The sequence below is a fragment of the Euprymna scolopes genome, chromosome 12, assembly GCF_053919585.1.
Source record: "Euprymna scolopes isolate OS-2025 chromosome 12, ASM5391958v1, whole genome shotgun sequence".
NCBI classification, from domain to species: domain Eukaryota; kingdom Metazoa; phylum Mollusca; class Cephalopoda; order Sepiida; family Sepiolidae; genus Euprymna; species Euprymna scolopes.
In genome coordinates this window covers 81,510,060-81,534,063 of record NC_136493.1, presented here as the reverse complement: position 1 = coordinate 81,534,063, position 24,004 = coordinate 81,510,060, and the positions used below count along the sequence as shown (strand labels likewise).

At 38.6% G+C, this 24,004-nt stretch overlaps 1 protein-coding gene across 1 annotated transcript in view; it reads right to left on the bottom strand.

Moving 5' to 3' along the window:
• Nucleotides 1–24,004, bottom strand: part of LOC145291377 (uncharacterized) — a 176,064-nt gene that overhangs the window by 49,661 nt on the left and 102,399 nt on the right. Inside the window, exons 9-11 of the mRNA XM_080137165.1 lie at nucleotides 18,008–18,107; nucleotides 14,498–14,556; nucleotides 522–586 (exon numbers count right to left, since the gene is read on the bottom strand). Of these exons, the coding sequence (XP_079993291.1) occupies nucleotides 522–586; nucleotides 14,498–14,556; nucleotides 18,008–18,107 (224 nt within the window). The remainder of the gene's footprint in view (nucleotides 1–521; nucleotides 587–14,497; nucleotides 14,557–18,007; nucleotides 18,108–24,004) is intronic.

Sequence of the window (24,004 nt, the reverse complement as noted above, 5' to 3'; positions counted from 1 at the left end):
TATAAATTCCAATGAAATAATTAACCACCCTTATATGAATTAAATAAATAAAAAAATAAAAAACAATCACAAAAAATACAGTGGTAACGCATGACAATAGCATATTATATTACTGTTTTAGGGATCGCTTGATAGAAGATTTAAGTTTAGTTTAGGGATAAAACTTTTCTGTTATTGAAATGTACATTTTATAGCTCACTTTACTCGGGTAGAAAGCAATTGCTGTGCCAATAATTACGGTTGATGAATCATATCATGACTCATCCAAAATTTAAAAAACTTCTATTACATCTAGCTTTTTGGGGGGCCTTTAACTCGTCAGGTTTTCCGGCATATGATATAGCATGCAAGTCACTCAAGTGTCTGATTTTTATCATATGATGAGAATTAAAAATTATATATTATATATTATATTATATCAGGTTAAAAATAATTTTTTAAATGGTGGGGGGCACGTAGAGCTGAAAATGAAAATATCTTGTTGCAACATTTCTATAAAAATATTCTCTTTGATTACTCACCATAAAATATTGAGAACAGCGCAAGTGATAAGCCCCATTAAAACTGCAAGTCGATATTTCAGAATCTGAAAATAAATAGAAAATAGAAAAGCAAAAAGTGAAAAACTGATTTCAGTAAAATAAAGAAAAACTGAATTCATCATGAGTTTTAGTTGTAAATGATTTGTTGAGTTTTATGAAAAAATAAACATGTAAAATTGGAAGTATGTGAAGCTGCATTTATTAGTGTTGTTGTTATGAATAGATCAAAACTAATGAAGTTTCATTTGAATGCCGTTAATAGCGGCCTGATTTGAAACTTGCCTCTTATTTTGTGTTGATTTATAATGTGTAATCAGAGAAATAAAAAGAAATAGGAATCCCCTTCCTTCCAATAGATATGCAGACATGAAAGGAAGCAGATAGCAATACTGGGAATATCCTTCTTTCCAATAGATATGCAAATTTTAATGGAGAGTAGACAACGTATTGTGGATGCGTTATCGGCAGTTCTCGTTACTCTCGCTTCCTCTTATTTGTCCCTCAGTCCTCATTTCCAATGAGTGATGTTTCTGACAAAGGGTGAAGAAAAAACTGGTCTCCAGGACGACAGTACTTTGTGAACAGTAGCCTGAGATGTTGGAAATTTTCTGTTCCTATGTCTATCCTTGTGGCCATGTCACTAGTAAGGGTGCTGGAGGTAAACGTTTCATCTGGGGTGACGATAACCTTGGATTAACCACTAAGGAGGCTGTCCTATCAGCAGGTGCAAAATACTGGGGCTGCTGTATTGCCATTTGGTGAATGGACTCTGGACCATGCAGTAGTTTCGAGTGGGGCCTCTCGATGCCATACTAGTGAGTAATTGTTACGGCTTTACCTTATCATGGCTACAAAAAAAAAAAAAAAAAAATCTTCCTCTCCTTTTCTTTCCTACCTTCCCTCTCTGTCCTGCTCTAACCAAGTCTGTCCCAATCCTCAACATGAAATACCTCCAGAAAAATAACACGTGTAAACCTAGAACCCCATCCTCCTACGTAGACCCCTACTACCATGTCTCCTTCTCCAACATCAGGGGTCTATGTTCCAACCTTCCAATTACAGGAGACAAAACCAGACATATTCTTCCTAAGTGAAACTGGCATTAGGCCGACCGCTTCCTTTGACGAATTCATAATTAAAGGATACTCTAACTTAACATCTAAATCTGACCCCCAAGATCACCATGGACATGGAATATGTGCTTACATTAAAGATGGCTTTCCGTGTGGTAGGGATATCTCCAGAGAAGACCCTAATTTACCTTATATGTGCTTCCGGGTTGCACTTGCTTACACCACTGCATTTATATTCGCTCTCTATCATCCCCACAACAGCGGAGTTACTATCCTTAAGAGCATATCTGAAAAAATTGACCACATTCTGTCTGCTCACCCTTCAGCTAACATCCACATTTGTGGTGACTTCAATGTCCACAATGCAGAATGGCTGACTCACTCTAACAAGACAGATGATGAGGTGAGGTTCTGTAATGATTTTGCCATTGCCTATGACTTCACCCAGATTGTCCACGAACCCACCCGAGTGCCCGATACTTCCGGTCAGTATGCTAGCCTTCTAGACCTTTTTCTCACAACTTCCCCTGAGCTATGTTCAAGTTCCGTTCTGTCTCCTCTGGGATCTTTCGACCATGTGGTTGTATCAGTAAAGATAGAAACGAAATGCAATAAGTCTGGAGATGTACCTCTCCACCGTACTGTATATCGATACTCTACCGCTGACTGGGATAGCTTCCGTACACTTATATTCGATCTATCACTGCATTCCATGTTTAAAAAAGATGTGTCCTCCATAATATCAAACCTGACTGAATAGCTAATTGTAGGCATAAACCGATTCATACCATCAAAAAAATTCCAACAAAAACCTAACAGCCAGCCATGGTTCTCCCCAGAATGTGCTGCTGCCATCGCGCACAGAAATCACTTTTCTTTTCCCTGCAACCTCTCTCCCACAGGAGAGACATTGCGAGCCTGTCTTTGTTTTATCGTTACTACCATGGCAGGTGCTCGTCTGAACTCCAATCTCTGGTCCCACCTCGCCAATCTTTCACGATAAACACCCGCCTAGCTGAAACCACTGTCAAAAATTTTCCCCACTCCTTATCTGTGCCAAAATCAAAACGTAGATTCCATGAACAAAGCTTCTTTCTAAGAAGTGCATGCCTGTGGAACTCTGTTCCGGTTGCCTGTTTCCCACCTGACTACAACCTGGATGTCTTCAAGTCCAATGTGAACAAATTCCTGATGAACCGCCTCCTTAAGTAAGACTTTATCAGATCTCCAAAACTAACGTACTGTACACACAATAATCCTTATCCCTGAGTGGCTTCTGGGCCTTGATAAGTGGTGACTACCTTGTAAAAAAAAAAAAAAAAAAGCAGATAGCAATACTGGGAATATCCTTCTTTTCAATAGATATGCAAATTTTATTCTTTAATAGAATGAGGACTGATACCATTTTCAAATTATATATCCATACTCAACTTAAATGAATTAAATAAAATAGGAATAATATACAACAATATTAAGCATTCATGTAAATTAGAAATTTAGATTTAATTTTGTAGACAAGAAAGAAATTTAGGAAATTATGTTAGAAAAAAAATCACACATTAAGCATTATGATTAGTACAGTGTATTTCATTAAGTTGATTATGTTAATCTAAGCTATAATATATAGCTATGTATGTATGTATGTATGTATGTATGTATGTATGTATGTATGGTCATGTCATATGCTACTGATACCATGTAACCCAGTACTACCTGCCTCATGGTCGGGTCACCGGCGACTAAACTGGTTCCACGACCAGACTTGTTTGGTGAGGAGGGTGGCTAGTCTCCCTGAAGGATTAAAAACAAGACCTTTCAAAGGGCGAATGAATCATTTTCTGGGATCAACGGCCAACTAGCACCGTGTATATTTGTGTGTGTATATATATATGTGTTGGGGTGGAGAGGGCTCCCGTAAATCGTGGTGAAGGCAACCTTTCTAGGAGAAGCAAATCTCCGATTTAAAAAACCATAAAGCAGGAGACCATTACCCGCATTAAGCTGGTCTGCAATTTAACTTGTTGCTGGCTATCTTGCTCTTGTTTGTTGCTGGATCTCAACATTTTGGACTGAGAGAGAGACAGCTGTCATACAAAGCTAAAACTCTGTGACATCATATTTGTATAGATACTCCCTCAGGCATTTGGGCTCATGGACATTAAGTGCCTGAGGGAATGGCACTCGTCTGACAAGACGTTGCAATCATTATGCATGTATGTATGTATGTATGTATGTTTTATTCATGTTGAATTCACCTATTCGTAACAACCATCATCGTCGTCGTCATGAACGTTGTGGATTTGTGCCGTTATGAACGCGTTTTCATTTTAAAAACTGTACAACCGGTGAAGCGAACGTCTCTTTATTCTATGTTCTGTGTATTTGAGATTGTTTTACTCTTTTATTCATTTTGAATTCACCTATTCGTAACAACCATCATCACCGTCATCATAAATGCTCCTTCATATATATTCTACATGTACGTGTATGTGTACGTGTGTGGGCATATGTATGTTCATGCGTGTATGTATGAATATTTGAGTGTATGTACATGTTGCCATGTGTGTCATGTGTATTTGTTCTTGCGTATGTATGTTTGCGTGCATCTGTTTGTATGCATGCTTGTATGTGTACGTGTATATCTTCGATATGTGTGTGGGGTGGAGAGGACTCCCAAAAGCCCTGTTAAGGCAACCCCTCTGGGTGAAGCAAATCTCTGATTTAAAATAAAAAATACATAAAGCGGGAGACCAGTACCCGCATTAAGCTGGTCTGCAGTTTGATTTGTTGCTGGCTATCTTGCTCATGCCTGTTGCTGGATCTCAACATTTTGAACCGAGAGAGAGACAGAGAGAGTTAGCTGTCGTACAAAGCTAAAACTCTGTAACATCATCTTTGTATAGATACTTCCTCAGGCATTTGTCTATAAAAATTGTCCTTGGCGATGGAAAAAGTGTCATGTGTGTAGCCCTGAAATGCTGGAAGCACGTAATAATTGATCTGCCATCATTCTATACATGCATATGTGTGTGTATGTATGTTAATATATGTACTAGTGTATGTATGTGTATGTATACCTATTTGTATATGTATGTATATATGTATGTGTGTGTATATTTTTATTTATTTATTTATTTATTGTTTATACATGTTTATGTGTGTTTGTATGTATATACGTATATATATTTGTGTGTATGTATATATATATATGCATATATATATATGCGTATAGGTGCATATATATGTATGTGTAGGTATATGTAGGTAACTTTATGTGTATGTATGTATATGTGCATACATATGTACGTATATGTATGTGAATATGTATGTATATGTGTGTATGTATTTGTATATGATAGTATATATGTGTATGCATGTATATGTATATGTGTGTGCATGTGTGTATGTATATGTTTGTATGTATGTATTATATGTATTGTGTATGTATGGATGTATGGATGTGTGCATGTGTGTATGTTTATGGGTATGTATGTGTGCATATTTATATATATGTATGTATGCCAAGGACCGTCCTCAATGTCATGTCTGCTTGAGCGTGTGAATTCGCTGACAGGACTAAAAAAAAAAAAAAAAAAAAAAGGTTATCTTCGGGCTCATGGACTTTCAGTGACTGAGGGAGTGGCACTCGTCTGACAAGACGTTGCAATCATCATGTATGTATGTATGGTTAGATTTATTAGTGTTGTGAATGGATAAAAACTTATAAAGTTTCATTCAAATGTATTTGATTTGAAACTTCTCTGTTTCATGATATTTTATGACCATGACTTCATCATTTACTATCTATAATCAGAAAAATGAAGAGAAACAGGTAGTACTTTCGGGAATATCCTTCCTCCCATTAAAAAAAAAAAACGTTATTCTTTATAGTCCAGTCAATCTAGTTGATATTTTGACTGAACCTCAAACAAATTGCTAACAAAGATTTTAACTTGGATATTGGGTATCAATAACTTCTCATTCAGAAACAAAAAAGTTTACTACAATAACCTTGACAAAAGTGGTCAACAGCCACCATCTTTAAAGATTGCTGCCGATTCTAGCCTCTCCCCTCTTAACTCAATTACTGTAGGTTCATCTTCAAAAATAACTAATGTAGCAATGTGAAATTGGATAAAACCAACAGTTTTCATAAAGTTAAATATAATTATAACTTCTTGTGTCGTATTTTTGTCTGTTTTGATGTATTACTGCAGGAGCTTAATATTTTGTGATATTCTAATGTCAGGTTGGCCAAAGTGAAGAACTGATAATTATGGATGCTGACAAATGTGCTATTTGCAACAATGAACTGTCCAGTAATGCAGAATTATTCATCGTTAGCCAGAAGGAATCGATTCTATTAACAGAACTTCTGAACAATGTGGAGAAATCATAATTCCGATTGGTCAACGTCTTCACAAAAAATGCAGACAGCATTGGATCAATCCTAATTACATAAAAATTGATCGTAAAAACAGGTCCACCCATGATGAAATGCTATCCTGTGCAATCCGCTCTTTGTGTGTGTTTAACTTTAAAGAACATTGTCTTTTTTGTTGTTCTGGAACAAAATCTGATAGAAAGAAAAGAGGTGTTGATGTTTCCCGTGTAGAAACTATTGAGTTTAAGGACAGAGTGTTAAAAGTTTGTAAGAAAGCCCGAAAAAATGATGATTGAGCATCCACTGTTAAAGGTAGAATAAGTTATGTAGCTGACCTTGTTTCACAAGAAGCACGTTATCACAAAACATGTTTTGCAAACTTTGATTCCAATAAAAACATTCCTAAGGCATTCTCTTCTGCTGATTCTTCTATGAAACAAAATCTTGGTAGACCAGAGGATTCAGACAAAAAGCAGATATTTCTGGAAGATGCTAATTATTTGCAACAAAATGACGAGGAACAACTTATCATTTTCGATGTTGTTAAAAAAAATGGAGGAAATTCTCGAAAACACTACCTTTGAATCATCCAGTCTCTCATACATGAAATCTCAATTATTAGAAAATTTCAAAGAAAAAATCATTGTGACTGAAATTAATGGAAAATCTAATTTTGTTACATTCCTAAATACAACAAAACGTATTCTCCATGAATTCTATGCACAGAGCTGCTCAACAGACAATTCAGAATCAGAGGCCATTAGAATCATAGAGATGGCAATCAAGCTTATCAAGAATGACGTTAATAGTATCCAGACAAGTTCAGAATATTACCCGTCTAAGAATGATCTTGAACAGGAGGCAATTCTTGAATATGTTCCTAAAACATTGTTGATTATTCTCAGGAAGATATTTGCATGATTGAAACTTGCATCAATAGGTCAAGTGATAATGCAAACTGTTAGACCCAGAGTTCTTCTTGCACCTTTGCAGTTTAGTTTAGCAGTGGAAATGCATAACCAATTTGGATTAAGGTTCTTGATTGACACTCTGAGTAAGCATAACTTCTCTTAATCTTACTCGGAAGTCCAGAAATTTGAATGAAGTGCTACTCTTGTTCATAGCACTGAAACTCTCTCCCATGTTGAAACTGAATTTGTGTAGTTCATAGCTGAAAATGTGGACCATAATGTAAGGAGTATTGATGGATTCAACACATTCCACAGTATTGGCACCATAGTATCTTTTATGCCCGGAAAAATTAAAGCAAAACCAGTTCCAAGGATTCATGTCCTTTCATTCGTCTTATCAGAAGGTATAATAAGGGTTGGAAGGATCAACATCAAGTACCTAGATTCACAGCACACCAACTAACCATCAGTTACATTTAAAGAGCTCCAGGTCACGAAAGTTGTCGATTCCACTGCTAATATTGACATCCTTTGGGAGGTTTCCAGACTCACATTGTCAGGCCTTATGCAGTCAGTGCACAAAGAAACATATCCTGAGAAATCAGCCACAGATTTTTGCCAATGATCGACATGGACCATGATAACCCAACCTGAATATACTTAACATTATGTTACATTACTGATTTAGCCAGGAAAAATATTACACCAATTCTAACATTCAATCAGCCACTTTGGCACAATGATGATAATTGAGTCACAGCCTAGTTTCAATCTCCTAAAATTATTTGTCTTGCAACTTGGTGGGTTCCATACACAGATAAGCTTGCTAGGGTCAATTGGTCATTTGATGACAGTTTCTGGATAGCAAGAATATTTTGTATGTTGAAAACACAGTCAAGCACATGCTAGGTGGCAAAGCAATTGCAAGAGCCGTTCGTGCTCACTTTTTAGTTGATGTTGCTCTGAATGTTATTTTTTTTGTGAAAGCCTGTGATTTTCCAGTTTCACATATCACTGAGGATGATCAACCCAACACTGACGCAGAAGAATCATTTCCTGAAAATGAAGACCTGAAAGAAAGTCAGGTGCTGTTGAAAAGTCTCCTTGATGGGACTGAAACATTGGATAATGTTCTGTCATCAGAGTCTGTGACCAGGATTGCACATGTGAAGGATGCAATAGTTGAGTAGCAAACAGCAAAATTGTGGATTCAATATCTTAATATCGTGAAGATCCTACAATTGTTTATCAAGGCAGAGTGCATCAGGAACTGGGAATTGCACTTGGATGCTGTAAGGAAAATGCTGCTGATATTCGTTACAGTAGGACACATCCTATATCGGCTTACTTGTCCTTGCAGCAAATGAAGGGACTGCTGAAAAGCCATCCTGAAGTGTACCAAAAATTTTCTGAAGGATTCTATGTGATTAGATGAAGTAATCACTACTGGGCTGACTTGTCGACGGATCTGGTTATTGAGCAGGTGCTAATGAGTGTACAGTTTGCGTTAAGCAAGCTGGTTTCCCAATCCGACAGCGTGTCGCCGTCGATGAGTGTAAACACATAATGGCGATTCCTCTCTTCTTTTATAAGGGGGATAACTCCACTTATGCCAAGTCTGAGAGAAAGGGCGATAACTCCTTTCTGGCCTCTACATGCCCCTCCCCCTCGTGACCACAAAAGCAAGTTGTTGTGGTCATCCTTTATGTGGAGAAATACCCGTGCGACTTCCCCCGCATTTGCGGCGACAAACCCCTTGGGGCTCTCGTCCTCCGACTTGACGGTTCCCTTAACGGAGGAGGACTGTATTTTTGGGTATCTCCTCCCGTGGTATCTTCCACTTCCATTTCTTCCTCATGCTCGCTTGGGGATTCCGTGTCGGCGTGTTGTTCCACCTCCATTGCCTCCTCCGGAGGTTGTTCCTGTGGGGTCTCCACATTTATAGGTGGGTTCGGGATTTCTTGTCTGATGTTACGAGGGCCATCCACTACCGGGTGTATTCTACGGAGAAACCGACGGTTGCGCAATGTCACTCGATTGCTTCCATCGACCCGGACTTGGTACTGTCGGTACCCCTGGGTCTCCACGATTCTCCCTGTCTTTGTCCATCGACGTGGGTGGTTCCCGTCCTGGTTCTGGATCTGGACGTAATCTCCTACCTGGAGTTCCCGGAGTGGGCGACAATGTTGGTTGTAATACTGCTCGTTCCTCATATGTCTTTTGGCCATTGCTACTTCCCTTAGTTTGCCTATTTCTGTCCACTGTTTTCGAACCTGGTATTTGTCCCGCAGGACAGGAAGGTGGTCTTTAATGACCCGACCATACAGCATCATGGCCGGGGACATGTCCAGATCTTGGACAGGCGTGTTCCTATGGGTCAGTAGTGCTCGGGCTGCCCGATCATGGCACAGGCGTCCATACCTGTCCGTATTGTCCGCCAGTATACGTCTCGCGGTTTTGACGGCTAACTCTGCGCGGCCATTGCCTTGGGCATAATGCGCTGATGAGGTACGTTTTCGTATGCCCCAATTCCTCAAAAAGGAGTCGTATTCCTGGGATTCAAATGGTGGTCCACCATCCGACAAAATCTCTTCCGGTACGCCGTAGGTACAGAACCAAGTCCTCAAGGTATCGCACACCGTCTTGGCTCTTCCCGACGTCATTAGGGCCACTTCAACCCATCCCGTATACCTGTCTGCATATACCATAAAGTGTCTACCCTGCATCTGGACGAAATCAACCACCACTTGTTGGAATGGAAATTCCGGGTCTGCTGGGGACATCAAGGGTTCCCTGGGCTGAGACGGTGCGATTTCATTGCACGTGCGGCACTGGGCTCTTGTTTGCCTGATGTTAGCATCCAACCCTGGCCAGAATAGTCGTTGTCTCGCATTCGCCAGCATTCCGTTCACACCCTGATGAGCGGAATGAAGAGATTCCAATATCTCTGCGCGGAGTTGTCGAGGTATTAGGATTTTGTTCCCCTTGATGATCACTCCTTCCAGGCAATATAATTCCTCACGCATAGGCCAGAAGACTCGAACTACGGTTAGGATATTGTTACGTGACTGGGGGAAGCCATTTTGAATCAGCTCTTTCAAAGTCCTGCATTCTTCGTCCGTGGCTGCCGCAGCCACAATCCTTCCCCATGTGATGGCTCTTAACGTAGTATCATTCTCGTACATCGATGTTAGGGCGGCTTTGACTGCGGTGTCAATGGATTGGTCCTGGTCTCTTGGTGGGGTGCCCGCCGGGTACCGAGATGCACAGTCAGGGGCCAAGTTGAGTTTCCCCGGTCGATGTTTTATCTTGAATTTATACATGAGTGACTTTTCCTTGAAGTTTAACAGGCGTGGGTTTTTTATGTTCTCCAGGGCTCGGTCCGAAAATATCTTTACAAGCGGTAAGTGATCCACTGTAATCACCAAGTCTGGGCATCCGAGTATGAACATGCGGCATGATTCCAACCCATAGATCAGAGCCAAGGCTTCACCTTCCACTGGTGCATATCGTGATTCCGCGTCGTTGGTAAAACGGGATCCCGCCAGGATGAGTTTCCAATGGCCATCCCCACAACTCATGTTTAATTCCCCCTCACATCTGCAATGCTTTTGAAACAGAAAATACGATATCCCTGTTTTGCTGTAGTCTGTCGTGAGTCCTGTTGCTCTGTTCATTTCGAACGTTTGGATGCCTTTTTCAATTCTTTCCACTATTATTTTTTTCGACTCTTGGAATACCTGTTCCAGTGTCTCATCCCAATAAAATTTCCTGTCCTTTGTTTTCAGCAACTCTCGGAATGGGGCCATAACTTCGGCTTGTGAGAATGCATAGGAGACTTGGTTTACGAGTCCGAACCAGGACCTAACCCCAGTAATATTTGTCGGGGTGGGGAAGCTCAGGATGGCTTCAGTCATTCTTCTTGTGGGTTTGACCCCGTTCGCTGTTACTTGAAACCCTGCGAACTCCACTTCCATGTCAGCAAAGTGAAACTTGTCTGGGTTAAACACAATCCCTCTATCGGCGCAGTGGTTTATATATTCAATTGTGTGCCAGAATGAGGATTCCATTGAGTTGTCCCACAGGAGACTGTCATCTATACACCGAGTTTTTCGAGCCATGTCCATGGTGATATCGTCAAACCGACGGGTGTAGCCATCTCCTGATCCATGGAATCCATGAGGGGCTCGACAGTACCTGTATCGACCCCATTCAGTGATGAACGTGGTGGCGTTTCGTGCAGCTGGAGACAGCGGTAAACTGTGGTAACCGTTCCACGCATCGAGTACAGTCTTCCTGGTATGTGCAGGTATTACCGAGACCTGATTGAATGGGGACGAAGTGTGGTGCGTCTCCCTCATGGTCGCCTCGTTCAACTTTTGTAAGTCCACCGTCCGCCTTGGGGATCCATCCTTTTTTGGTGTGACCACCATTCTCGAGCACCAAGTAGTTGGTGTGCCTACCGGTACGGGTTCGATTATCCCCAGTGCCACGTCACGGTCTATATCTTGTTTCACCTTTTCCTTCCAATGATGGGGGACAGGTATTGGTGTGTGGATTGCCGTCGGTGTCGCATCTGGGAGGAATTTTATTTCTAAGGGTTTACCCTTCATTACTTGGAGTGGTTGGTGTGGACAGGTATTGAATGCGCTGGCCTTGAAATGTTCCTTTAGCCATTGCTCCAATTTTTCCCTGTTAATGTCGGTTGGCTCCAATGGGATTGCTGCTGGTTTCTTCGGAGCCGGTGTTCTGCGCGGACACCCGCAAGGGGCCGTCTCTTCTGTTTCCGCTGAGCTGCTTTGCGATAATGATGTAGGAAAATTGGATGGCAATAATTTCAGCTCCTTAAGTGCCGTCTGTGATAAGTAGAGCCCGGATGTGTTGTCAGACACATACACTGCCTGTCGTGTTTCTTTTGATCCCACCTTAATATGTAAAAACAGGACCCCCTTGATGTGTAACTGGCTATCTGTTATACCCCTTATCCGATGGGTAGTTGGAACCAAGTACCCATTTGGGTACCCGAGGAGTCTTTGAATCTCAGGGCCAACAGAGCAAGTTTGGGCTCCTGTGTCCGCGAAGGCTTGGATGGCGTGGGTGCTCACTTTCATCGGCTTCTTTGGCACCCTTCCAAAGGTCGCATGGCACTTGTTCATTACAGTTACCTCTGCTGTAACTGAGGGGGGCGGTTCTGGGGCGCCCACCTGGAACTGTTTCCCATTCCACTCAAGGTGAGGAATGTTTGCCGGTTGTCTCTCATTGTGTCTGTGAGTAGGGGTTTTATCCGTGGTGCAAAACATGAACGACTCCCCGCTTTTTATAGCCTCCGTTTTGGATCTATTAATTTTCCGGCACACCTTTTTAATGTGCCCTACTATTCCACAAAAGTGGCACTTGAGTCCCACTGCTGGGCAATCTTTCCGGTTCATCGATCCACCTCGGTGTGATGTTTTTCCGCAACCGTTGCAAGGTTTGGTGTCCCGTGGGTTCGACAGGGCCTTTGCCTCATGCATTTGTTGTACTTGATTCGACTTTTGTACCCCAGATATCGTGAGAGGTTGTGTGGTATCGGAAAAGTGTGGAGTTGCTTCGTCTGTTGCCTCCAGGCAAACAACCGTGAAAACTTTAGATCCAAGGTAGGAAGTGTAGCTGCCTCTGCCAGTACCCTTCTCTGGTGTTCGATATTTCTTAACCCTGCCATCATTTGCCCGGCAACCATATCGTCTGAGTAATTAACCTGCTGCCGGCAAGTGGGTTCGTTCGGACACTGAATACTAAATTCACAAAATTTCGCCTGGCCACGTAACCTCGATAAAAAATGGTTCACTGACTCACCCTCATTTTGCTTCATGGAGTGAAACGTTTGTCGGTGGACTTCCTTGTGTAAGCCTCGAATGGCCACCAGTCGTATTTGGCAAAGAAGGAACTCTTCTGCCGCATTGTTGAGTCGTTCTGGTCCAACGAGCTCAAACAGTAACCTGTTCGTTTCCGGTGTGCATGCTTCTCGCAGTTCGTTTCGAATTACAGCTGGATTTTCGAGTCTGCACATCTCCTTGTACCGTGACCAGGTGTCTAAAAAGAGTGCCCATTCGCTATCTGTTGAGTCCAGACCTATAGAAGGTCGCTGCATTCTTTTTGTTTGCGACGTGTTCGCTCGTCCATGCAAGATGTCCTTCCGTCATTCGATGTTTTCTTTTTGTAACTCGACTAGTTGACGTAATAAGAGAACGTTTTCTTGTTCCATAGTGTAATGATATTTTTAGTCCAATGCTGCGATATAAGTATTTCACGTTTTAAAGTGACAATATGTTCGTAGCGCCATGTACAGTTTGCGTTAAGCAAGCTGGTTTCCCAATCCGACAGCGTGTCGCCGTCGATGAGTGTAAACACATAATGGCGATTCCTCTCTTCTTTTATAAGGGGGATAACTCCACTTATGCCAAGTCTGAGAGAAAGGGCGATAACTCCTTTCTGGCCTCTACAATGAGAAGCATGAAGACGTCTGGAAGGTTTACTCACGGCAGAAGTATGGAATGGACGAAATTCAACAATTCATCAACTTGCTGAGAAAAAGTTTGGAAGAAGCAGGTTGTAAAGTAATCCATGCATCTAGAGACGCTGACGTATTGATTGTGAAGACTGCTATAGAACTAAATTACAACCAATCAACAGTGACTTGCCACCTGGTCCTGTAAATTTGTTGTCTATAATTAGGTGTAACTGTACTTCAGGGTATACTATAGGAAAATGCAGTTGCAGAAAATATGGCATTCACTGTTCAAGCTTCTGTGGTAATTGCAAAGGCTTCCACTGCACCAACTCGTCACAGTCAGATCTTGATGATGATGAAATTACCTTTGACTAGTTCTTGATAAGAAATGTTCTTTGGTCCGTCCATAAATGTGTTCTGTGGTGGTTATGCAAGAGCCTTGCCCCAGCATTCGACCAACTGGCGATTCCTTTATTGTAAATTGTACTTATTATGTACCTATTTTTTAATAAAACGCCAAGAATTAATGTGAAAATTGTTGCCTTGCAAAAGGCTACTTAGTCTGTTTTTGTACCTTTTATATTCATATTTGCATAAGAAATGAAAAAACTAAAATAAAAAAAGGCATGAAAACAATGGCAGGGGTTACTCATTTTCTGACGTTAGTTTATTATTAAGCATATACCTACTTATAATTACAATTTAAAATACCAAGTAAATGGCAAGCTGGCTTGGGGTGGGCCCTGAGTGGGTTTTTATGCAAAAAATATTTTTTATTTCTAATTTAATAAACGTTTTTTGTCAGGAAAAATGTTTATTTTTGTCAGTAATTATCAATCAAATGGACATATTTGTCAGACAATGTTTTTTTTTTCATCAATGTGGTGAAATTGAAAATAGAATCATTTCTTAATATTGAAGTATTTTAAAGCTTTTTCATAATATTAATTTTTAAAACTTGGATGATTTGCATCAGAAAGAAAATAGAAATAGAAAATATTTGAACAATTCAACATATCTAAGAAAAGTTATTTTATAAAAAGGACAAAAATAAACCGATTCACCTGGAAAAGACATCAAAAACAAAATAAAAATACCTTAGATGAATCATTTTCAATTTTTGCAAACAAAAACGGCATAACAAAGAGACCTCCACCTACAAAAGAATTGTTCTTAATTTAAAAAATAATAAAATAAGAAATCAATTTGATTTTCATAATTTGTATATTTTAAAAATAAAAGCTGTTTTTATGAATTCTGTCTGTTTTCTATGATCGACGTTTAATTTTAAAAGCATTTACAATTGTTCTTTTTTCTTTTCCATTCAACTTGTATATATTTCATGTATTGGTATTAAATATAAGATAAAATACATCCTAGAGTCCTTTAGTCATCCTTTTGAATAAAGAAAACATATTCTAAGTAGATTGTTATGAATTGTCTCCCTTACACAAGTCAATAATAAATTATCTCCCTTGTAGTGAGATAAGATAGTCTTAAGCTTTTTTCATTTATGTTACAACTTTCAAAACACATCACAGAAAATGAGAGCCAGGCAAAATACCATTTTCTTCAGTTTATATTAATAAAAATTACAATTATATTTATGTTCGACTCGTATTTTCTACATAGTCAACTAGTGATATTTTTTAATATGTAAAACAAAGCCAGTCTATGAATTTCTTGTGCATAACAGCCTAGCACATACAATCTTGATATTTAATTTTGTTCAACATAAACAGCAAGTATATATACAACTATGTTTTAGAATAATTGGATGTAAAGAGTTTCCAAAAATTTCAATTCCATTATAAATGTGAAAATGATTTGGAAGGATTTAAACTATCAAATAAAAAATCATCCCTGATTTTGATATTCTTAGTACATTTTCACGTTGTATCAACTCGCCACAAACATTAAAAGTGGCTGAACAAGGAGAATTCCAGTTGCACGTACATCTGTTATATACACCCACGCAAATTCTACGGACATAAAAACTAGAATTGTGTTTTTCCGCACCGACGTAGTTGAAAGCACCTCATGTGACAGAGGCCTTGACTTTTCATCCAATCGGCATTCAAAGAAAGCGCATTTTAAAAAGATTTTTCTAACAGCTTTCACTGGGAGCCGGTCTGTCATGTATAAAAACGACACTGCGCGCTAAAACCAGTCAGTCAAAGCCAGCCAGCATGCTGTAATCACCAGTGACTCCATCGAGGTTCGATGTAAAACAACCAACTTAACTAAATTTAAATTCTCCACATGGAAATACCAGATCAGCGAGAATTAACATTTGCCCTTCTTGCTTCAGTTTGTCGCGCATTTTAACGCCTGAATTCACACTTGATTAACAATACTGAACTAACTAATATAACGGATTTTAATACCGTTTTATAAAGACAAAAAAGAAATATTTTATATCTAAAAAAAAATGATTGCTTCAGTCAGAGAAAGATTTCTCTCTCTTGCTCTTTATTGCACATTTTAATCTAAACTTTATTAGACTCTAATTAAGAGAAAAATATACAAAGTCCTAGCGACCATACAAACAGTTACAAACATTGCCTTTATGCCAAAATATTTCTTTCCTTAACATTTTTACATTCGCACAAACTTTGAACGATTTATTCATTATCACCTTCTTGACTTGTGTGATGAATCAGCACACGCACATATAAAAATACGTCAACACAAAAAACCTGATTCATTATTTCTTTCTATTGTTAAATAAAAGTCATATAGTGAACTTTAAAAATCGTCTTCGCCTTAATGCTGTTTCTGACAACCTTTTATTTTTATTTTTTCTTGGGAAACATTTACCTATGCTCACATCATGGCTGTGATACCCGGCATCGGTGAATGTTGACCAATTCCCCTATAACATATCAAATAATTGAAAGTTTTGAAAGCTATTTTTTTTACTCTTATTCATCCCAAACAAGGCATATTGCTACTTGGACATAAGGGTTATTATTTGGGACCATATCTACAGGGGCACTATGTAGGGAGTTGAGCAGTGAGATGTCTGCTCACATTACAATTAAATTTCTGCGTGTCAGTACATTTAGCAGGAGACCGGGAGGAAATTCAAAAATCCAGAAGTCTACGAGAAGAAAGTATTAGAGTAAAAGGCTTTTCGGCATCTAGTGAAGGAGTGGGATTTTGCTGCTTATCAGGTTAATGGGAGTATGTATGTTAAGGAGGAACAAGTGCTATGAGTTCGTTAGAGATCAAGTACTTGTAAAACAAACACAGGGATGCAACATTACTGTGATGGTACAGGGGTTGGAGCTTGATTAATATTGCAAGACCTATGAGGCCGGAGATATTTTTTTTGGCCCCTGCCTAAGAGTTAAGACTAGTGGTAGATACATCAACCCAGATGTGTGCATGGGTGAATGGTGGCTTTGTAGAGATATAGGATGCTGTCAGATGTGACAATTTTTCTAACATGATAGAGAGAGCCCATTATATCCAATAATTTTATAAATACAGATTAAAACAACATTACCTTAACAAAATTATAGTTTTATAACAATTTGGCCCAATTAATAATCTAATAACCAAACGGTACCCTAATAAACAAATCTAACTTTCAAAGAGCCAGGGACACTTTTCATTTTCTTTGATGAATATAATAACCATTAAACTAAAAAAAAAAAAAAAAAAAAAAAAAAAGTCTTTTGTTTGGCCGATGGTCTATAAGACAAAGAAAAAGGTTTTGTCTGGCCGATGGTCTATAAGACAAAGAAAAAGTTTTTTGTCTGGCCGATGGTCAAAGAATAATCTGTTATGAGGAGAAGAGAAGGAATTGATAATTCAAGAGAAATGCTAATAAAATTGTAAATTCCAGCGTGAACAAAAAACGGACTGGAGAATCAGATGTTTATTGTCAATACAATCAAAAGATTGGCCAGCCTAGGGAGGTGGCCGAGTAAGACAACCAAACTTGTTTTCATTATGGAATTCCCAACTGACATATTTGTGGATATGATAATTCAGTTAATAATTCAAGAAAAATACAAATAAAATTGTAAATCCCAGAGTGCCATAGTGAATACATATTAAGACATGCCCCAGGACAGGGGTAGGAGTTTTGGAAATAACAATAATCAGTCTCCTCCTTCAGCATAAGACATATGTAACTAATGTCATGTTTCTTGACAAAAAGAAAATGACGAAATTTTGCACACAGTTCGTTAGAGTAATGTGAAGAGAAGGTTTGGTGTTGGAAGTAATGAATATTTGCTACATATCGTTTACTACCGGGAAGAGATAGTAGAATGATGATTAAGGAGAGAGGGGAAAACGAACGTTCGCTATCGTGTTTTGTATATTTCTTCATAGAAGACTCGGATGTCATCAGGGGTCACAATTACCGTGACACTAAATATTATCTCCCTTTTTTATTGTTTAGGATATTACAAATACGATGCAAAATAATCAGACAGTAATCATTAAAATGCTCTTCATTGCTGAAACAGTTCAGCATGAAAGATTTTGCAAAGTGCAACAATAATACAAACCAGTTTGTAAAAAAATAGGAAACTGCTGTATGATTACATATTTCAAAAATACAAATAAGAAAAAAAAATCAGTTTCCTTACCTGTAGTTATTATGCTCAGAAGAAAGGGATCTTGAATATAATTAAAATTATTTAAGGTATTTTCTTGTCCTCCTGAATTTACAAACAATGGCACAATCACCTGAAATGCAAAGTAAAATCTAAATATACAAGGCGCCTATGTCAACAGATAATCCGATCTAAGGGAGATAACCAACATAGACATAGCAAAAATAAGCATATTTTCCAAGGTATCATTTGGGACGCTGAAATAATCAGTAGAACAATGAAAGAATGTTAAATGAAAAAAAATAAATAAATAAAAAATAATTACACGATTACTGTAGCTGAGCCCCGGAAATTTCCGAAACAGATTATGAAAAGCAAACAAGTAAGCGATCAAACTATACCTCAATTAGGTTAGTCCCAGAAATTGCCGAAGCAGTAAAAAAAAAAAAAAAATGGCACCGACTTACGCAACCCTTACATTAGCCTACCTAGAAGAAACCTTATATAAAAAGATAGAACAAAAATTTGGCCACAGCACTAAAAAACTGTTTGTAGAATCATGGAAAAGGTACTTAGATGACTGCTTCATCCTATGGAAACCCACATGGGGGGGGGGACATCACAGACTTACACACCATACTCCAGAACCTACACCCAAAAATTAAATTCACCATAGAACAAAGCTCTACAGAATTACCTTTCCTAGATATACTGATAAAGATTAAAGACAATAACATTATCACAGACATTTACCGCAAACCTACAGACACCCAACAATACCTACACTTTAAAAGTCACCACCCTAAAAGCTGCATAAAATCAATTCCCTACACTCTAGCACGTAGAATCTGCACCATAATCACGGACAATAACCTTCGGAAAATCCGACTCAAGGAACTACGAATAAATTTAAGAAAAAGAAAATACCCATCACAACTTATAGACAAAGGGATCCAACTTGCGACAAATATACCAGTAGAAGATTTGAGAACCCCTAAAGAACGAAACAAAGAACAAATCCTAACATACGTCTCCACACACAACACAAACAACCCAGAGCTTTTCACAGAGATAACGAAAAACCTCGTCCTACTTAACCAAAACAGCAAACTAAACAACTTCCTTAAAACAACAAAAATAATAAAAAGCAAACGCCAACCCAAAAACCTAAAATGCATTCTTACCTCATCCAAACTCAATCAAGACGCAACAAAAGGAGTCACAAAATGCAACAAACAACGATGTGGAGTCTGCAACATAATATTAGAGGGAAACACATACACATTTACGAACCCCATACAAACATTCAAAATTAAAAAAAACCTAGATTGCACCTCAAAAAACGTGATCTATGTAATAAAATGTCCAGCATGCGATAAATCCTACATAGGCGCTACAAAAAACCTTAGTAATAGAGTAGCCCTACACCGATCCAACATCAAAATCGCGGAAAATAGACACCTGCATGTATCACAACATATACACACATGCAGTGAAGGAAGATTCGAGATAATGCCCATCTTCCAAACTGACAACTACTTCTACTTGCTAACACAAGAAAAAAAACTTCATAGCAAAGTTTAACCCCGCCTTAAACATCTCTCCATAATTATACACATAAATAGGCAAAACACAAAATACACTTACACGCATGCATACTGGGGTAAATGTGCACCCTCACACACGAAACAAAAAAAAGCACAATAAAGCACACGCACACTTTCACGGGTGCGCGCGTCCATACCCAGTACAGTACCATTTCTCTAAACTAAACAAACAATTAGAAATTATACGTATGTATGTGTATGTGTGTGCGTGTGTATATGTGTGTGTGTGTGGGTATGCACATATGATTGTGTATGCGTGTGTGTATATATATATATATCATCTGTTATCTATGCTACATCTTGTTTGTGTGTATACGTGCTCTTATGTTTGGGTGACCGAATCCATGTATGCATATGTGCTTGGATTAGAAAGGAAACTTCAACCAATATATACATAAGGTGGGATGTATGAATATGTATGTGTATGTGTGATTGTGAGTGCATGTGCCCATATATATATATATGGGTGGATGAATGTATACACATCCGTATGTATGTGTGTGTATATATATACATATGTATGCACATGTATGAGTGGGTAAATGTGTTCGTGTGGATATGGATATACGCGTATGTGTGAGCCCCTGCATATGTCTGTGTGTGTGCATGTGTGTGTGTGTGTGTGTGTGTGTATGTGCCTACATAGTATGTGGATGTTTGTGAGTGTATATGCACATACATGTATGTGTGTACATATATGTGTGTATGTGCGTGTATGTGTGTGTATATATATCTTCTCCTACCTATTCTCCATCTTACTTGTGTGTGTGTGGGTGCATGTACGTATGTCTGAATGATTAAGCGCATATATGCATGCGTGTTTTGGTTGGGGAAAAAAAAAAAGTATATATATATATATATAAAATAAAGAAATAAAAATAATTGTTAGCGGTGGATGTGTGCGAGTACGTGTGTGAGTGTGTAGGTTGGTATGTATATATGTATGCTCCTACATATATTTCTATGTATGTGCGTGTGTGTATGTGTGTGTGCCTGCGTGCGTGTGCATGTGTACATGTACATGAATGTATATGTATGCGTGTGTGATTGTGTGTGAGTGTGTGCTATACATGGGGAAAGAAAGTCTTTAAAAAGAACCCAAAAAAAAACATAAAAACCTTCACCAAATGGACCAAAAGCCACTCTTTGAATATAACTTTGACCGGCCACTTTGAACACTTACAGTTGGAGTCAGAATGCCTGAGACCACACATCACTCAGAAAAACATATTTAATATCAGCGGAGGTAAATCTACAAACTCCCATTTTAAAGAAAAACTTTTTACGAAAACATCTGAAGAGAGCACACCCTAAGCTCGAAACGCGTTATAAAAATATTTTAAAATAAAAATATGATGAAAACCTTTAAAAAAAACCCACAATTGTTGATGGCTACACTCTTTTAAATATATATATATATATATATATATATATATATATTATATATATTTATATATATAATATATTATATATATATATATATATATATATATATATATATATATATATATATATATATATATATAATATTAACCACTCCGTCGTATCAGTTAAGATAAAAATGAAATGTAATAAGTCCCCAGACGTACCCCTCCACCGTACTGTATACCGATACTCTATGGCTGACTGGGATAGCTTCCCTACATTCATATCTGATTTATCTCTGCATTCCATGTTTAAAAAGGAGGTGTCCTCTATAGTATCAGATCTGACCGAATGGTTAATTGTAGGCATAGACCGATTCATACCATCTAAAAAATTCCAACAAAAACCTAACAGCCAGCCATGGTTCTCCTCAGAATGTGCTGCTGCTATCGCACACAGAAATCACTTTTTCCATAACTACCAACGTAATAGATGCACTGAGACTAAAACTGCGTTCAGGAACGCCAGCAACCACTGTAAAAGAGTAATAAAAAATGAAAGAGAGCTATATGCCCAGTCTGTTAAATCCAAAGTAGCTGATCAGCGGCTTGGTTCCCACCAGTTTTGGCAAATAACAAATAGGATCCTGAACAGAAGTGTGCGTTCTATCCCAACCATTATCAATGGACCAGAGGTCATCTCATCAGCATCAGACAAGGCCAAACTATTTGCCAAGAACTTTGCAGCTAATTCTACCCTATGCGACGAAGGCCATCAACTCCCCATATTTCCTCCTATAACACAGAACACGCTAGGTAACATATAAATATCTGTGCATGAGGTCGCCAAGCTAAGCAAGAACCTTGATTCCAGTACAGCAACTGGCCCTGACGGCATCCCAATTATAGTGTTAAAAAAGCTTCAACCAGAACTTGCTCCCATACTTACAAATCTGTTTAAGCATTGCCTTAAGGAGAAGTGCTTTCCGACTCCCTGGAAAACCTCATCAATATGCCCTGTATTTAAGAATTCAGGTGATAAGTCATCTCCCTCTCGGTACAGACCAATAAGTTTCCTGTGTGTTATGAGTAAGTTGCTGGAATCCATATTAAATAGAGAAATAGTCAACCACCTCAGCAGAAACAACCTTCTTAGTGACACACAATATGGTTTCCGTTCTGCTAGATCTACAGCAGATGTGCTAACGGTTATATCTCACAGGATTAGTGAATCTCTTGACAAAGGCTTTCTTTCTAGGGCAATTGCTCTTGACATATCAAAGGCCTTCGACAAGGTATGGCATAAGGGCCTACTTCACAAGATTTCCAGCTACGGTATAACTGGAAATGTTTTCTCAATCATTAAATCATTTCTCTCCGATAGGCTCATAAGAGTAGTGGTCGATGGACAAAAATCAGAGGCCTGCAGTATTAAGGGTCAATCCCGGGCCCAACTCTCTTCCTGATCTACATCAATGATCTCCCTAAATACATACTTAAATCATTCGTTGACATCTATGCTGATGACACGACCATCTACAGCAACACATCAAAGGTTGTAAATGACAAAGCTCTCTCTAATTCTCTCTCCTCTGATCTCGACGCGTGGTTCAGTGGGGGAAGTCGTGGCTGGTTACCTTTAATGCATCTAAAACCAAACTCTTATCTTTACATCATTAACGCTCTGATCCCCATCTGGCATCAATTGAAATGGATGGCTCTCATCTAGGGGAAGCTCCATGTTTTGACAAGCTTCTGGGTTTGACCTTTACTCCTGATCTGAAATGGAACACGTACATCAAGTCTGTTGCCAAGGTCGCTGGAAAAATGGTGGGGTCCTTCTACTGCTCCAGAAGATATCTCACTACTGATGCAATTCTCTATCTATATAAAAGCCAAGCACGTTCAAGGATGGAATACTGCTGCCATATCTGGGCAGGAGCTGCTAAAAACAGCCTATCCTGCCTTGACAGAGTACAAAATAGACTTTGTGGCTTAGTGGGGGAAGCCCTTTTCTCTACCCTGCAACCTCTCTCCCACAGAAGAGACGTTGCGAGCCTATCCTTGTTATATCGTTATTTCCATGGCAGGTGCTCGTCTGAACTCCAATCTCTGGTTCCCCCTCGCCAATCTTTTATGAAAAACACCCGTCTAGCTGAATCCACTGTGAAAAATTTTCCCCACTCTTTATCTGTGCCTAAATGAAAATGTAGATTCCATGAAAAAAGCTTCTTTCTTAGAATTGCACGCCTGTGGAACTCTGTTCCGTCTGCCTGCTTCCCACCTGACTACAACCTGGATGTCTTCAAGTCCAACGTTAACAAATTCCTAATGAACCGCCCCCTTAAGTAAACACTTCATTAAATCTCCACACTAACGTACTGTACTTACAATAACCCTTATCCCTGAGTGGTTTCCGGGCCTTGATAAGTGGTGACCACCGTATAAAAAAAAATATTATATAATATATTATATATATATATATAAAATAAAAATTACAATTAAATTTACCAAAATGATCCAAGATGGTAAAACTGAAGTATATTATAATTATTAAAGAATTAATATTTATAAACTAATCTCAACCACATGTAAAAGCTCAATAAAACCAAATAGGAGATAGAGCTCATAATAAGAGCTAACAGTTAATAAAACATGTTAAAAAATACTTTGAAAAAGAGTTAAAAACATATTTAATCTGAAAAGGAAACACTTGATAAGTGGATAGTCCTTAATCCGTGGAGTTTTGAAGAAATACTTTCCTTCTCATCAGAGGGTAGGAATTAGCAAAATGCGGGATCGGATTTTGCATACAAAAGTATTTGATGAAACTACAAGTAAGTCAAAGATCTTACTTGATAAGAAAAAGTGAAGCAGAGGGTATATGGTGAAGAAAAGGTGATTACATGTGAATGGATAGTCTGGTGAAAGGTAAATAATCCAATGACGGTAAAATCCAAAAATATAACTCAAAGAAAGGTAATCGAGTTTCCATTTGCACAAGTAAAATCCAAGGAATAAAGAAAAAAAAAAAATATATATATATATATATATATATA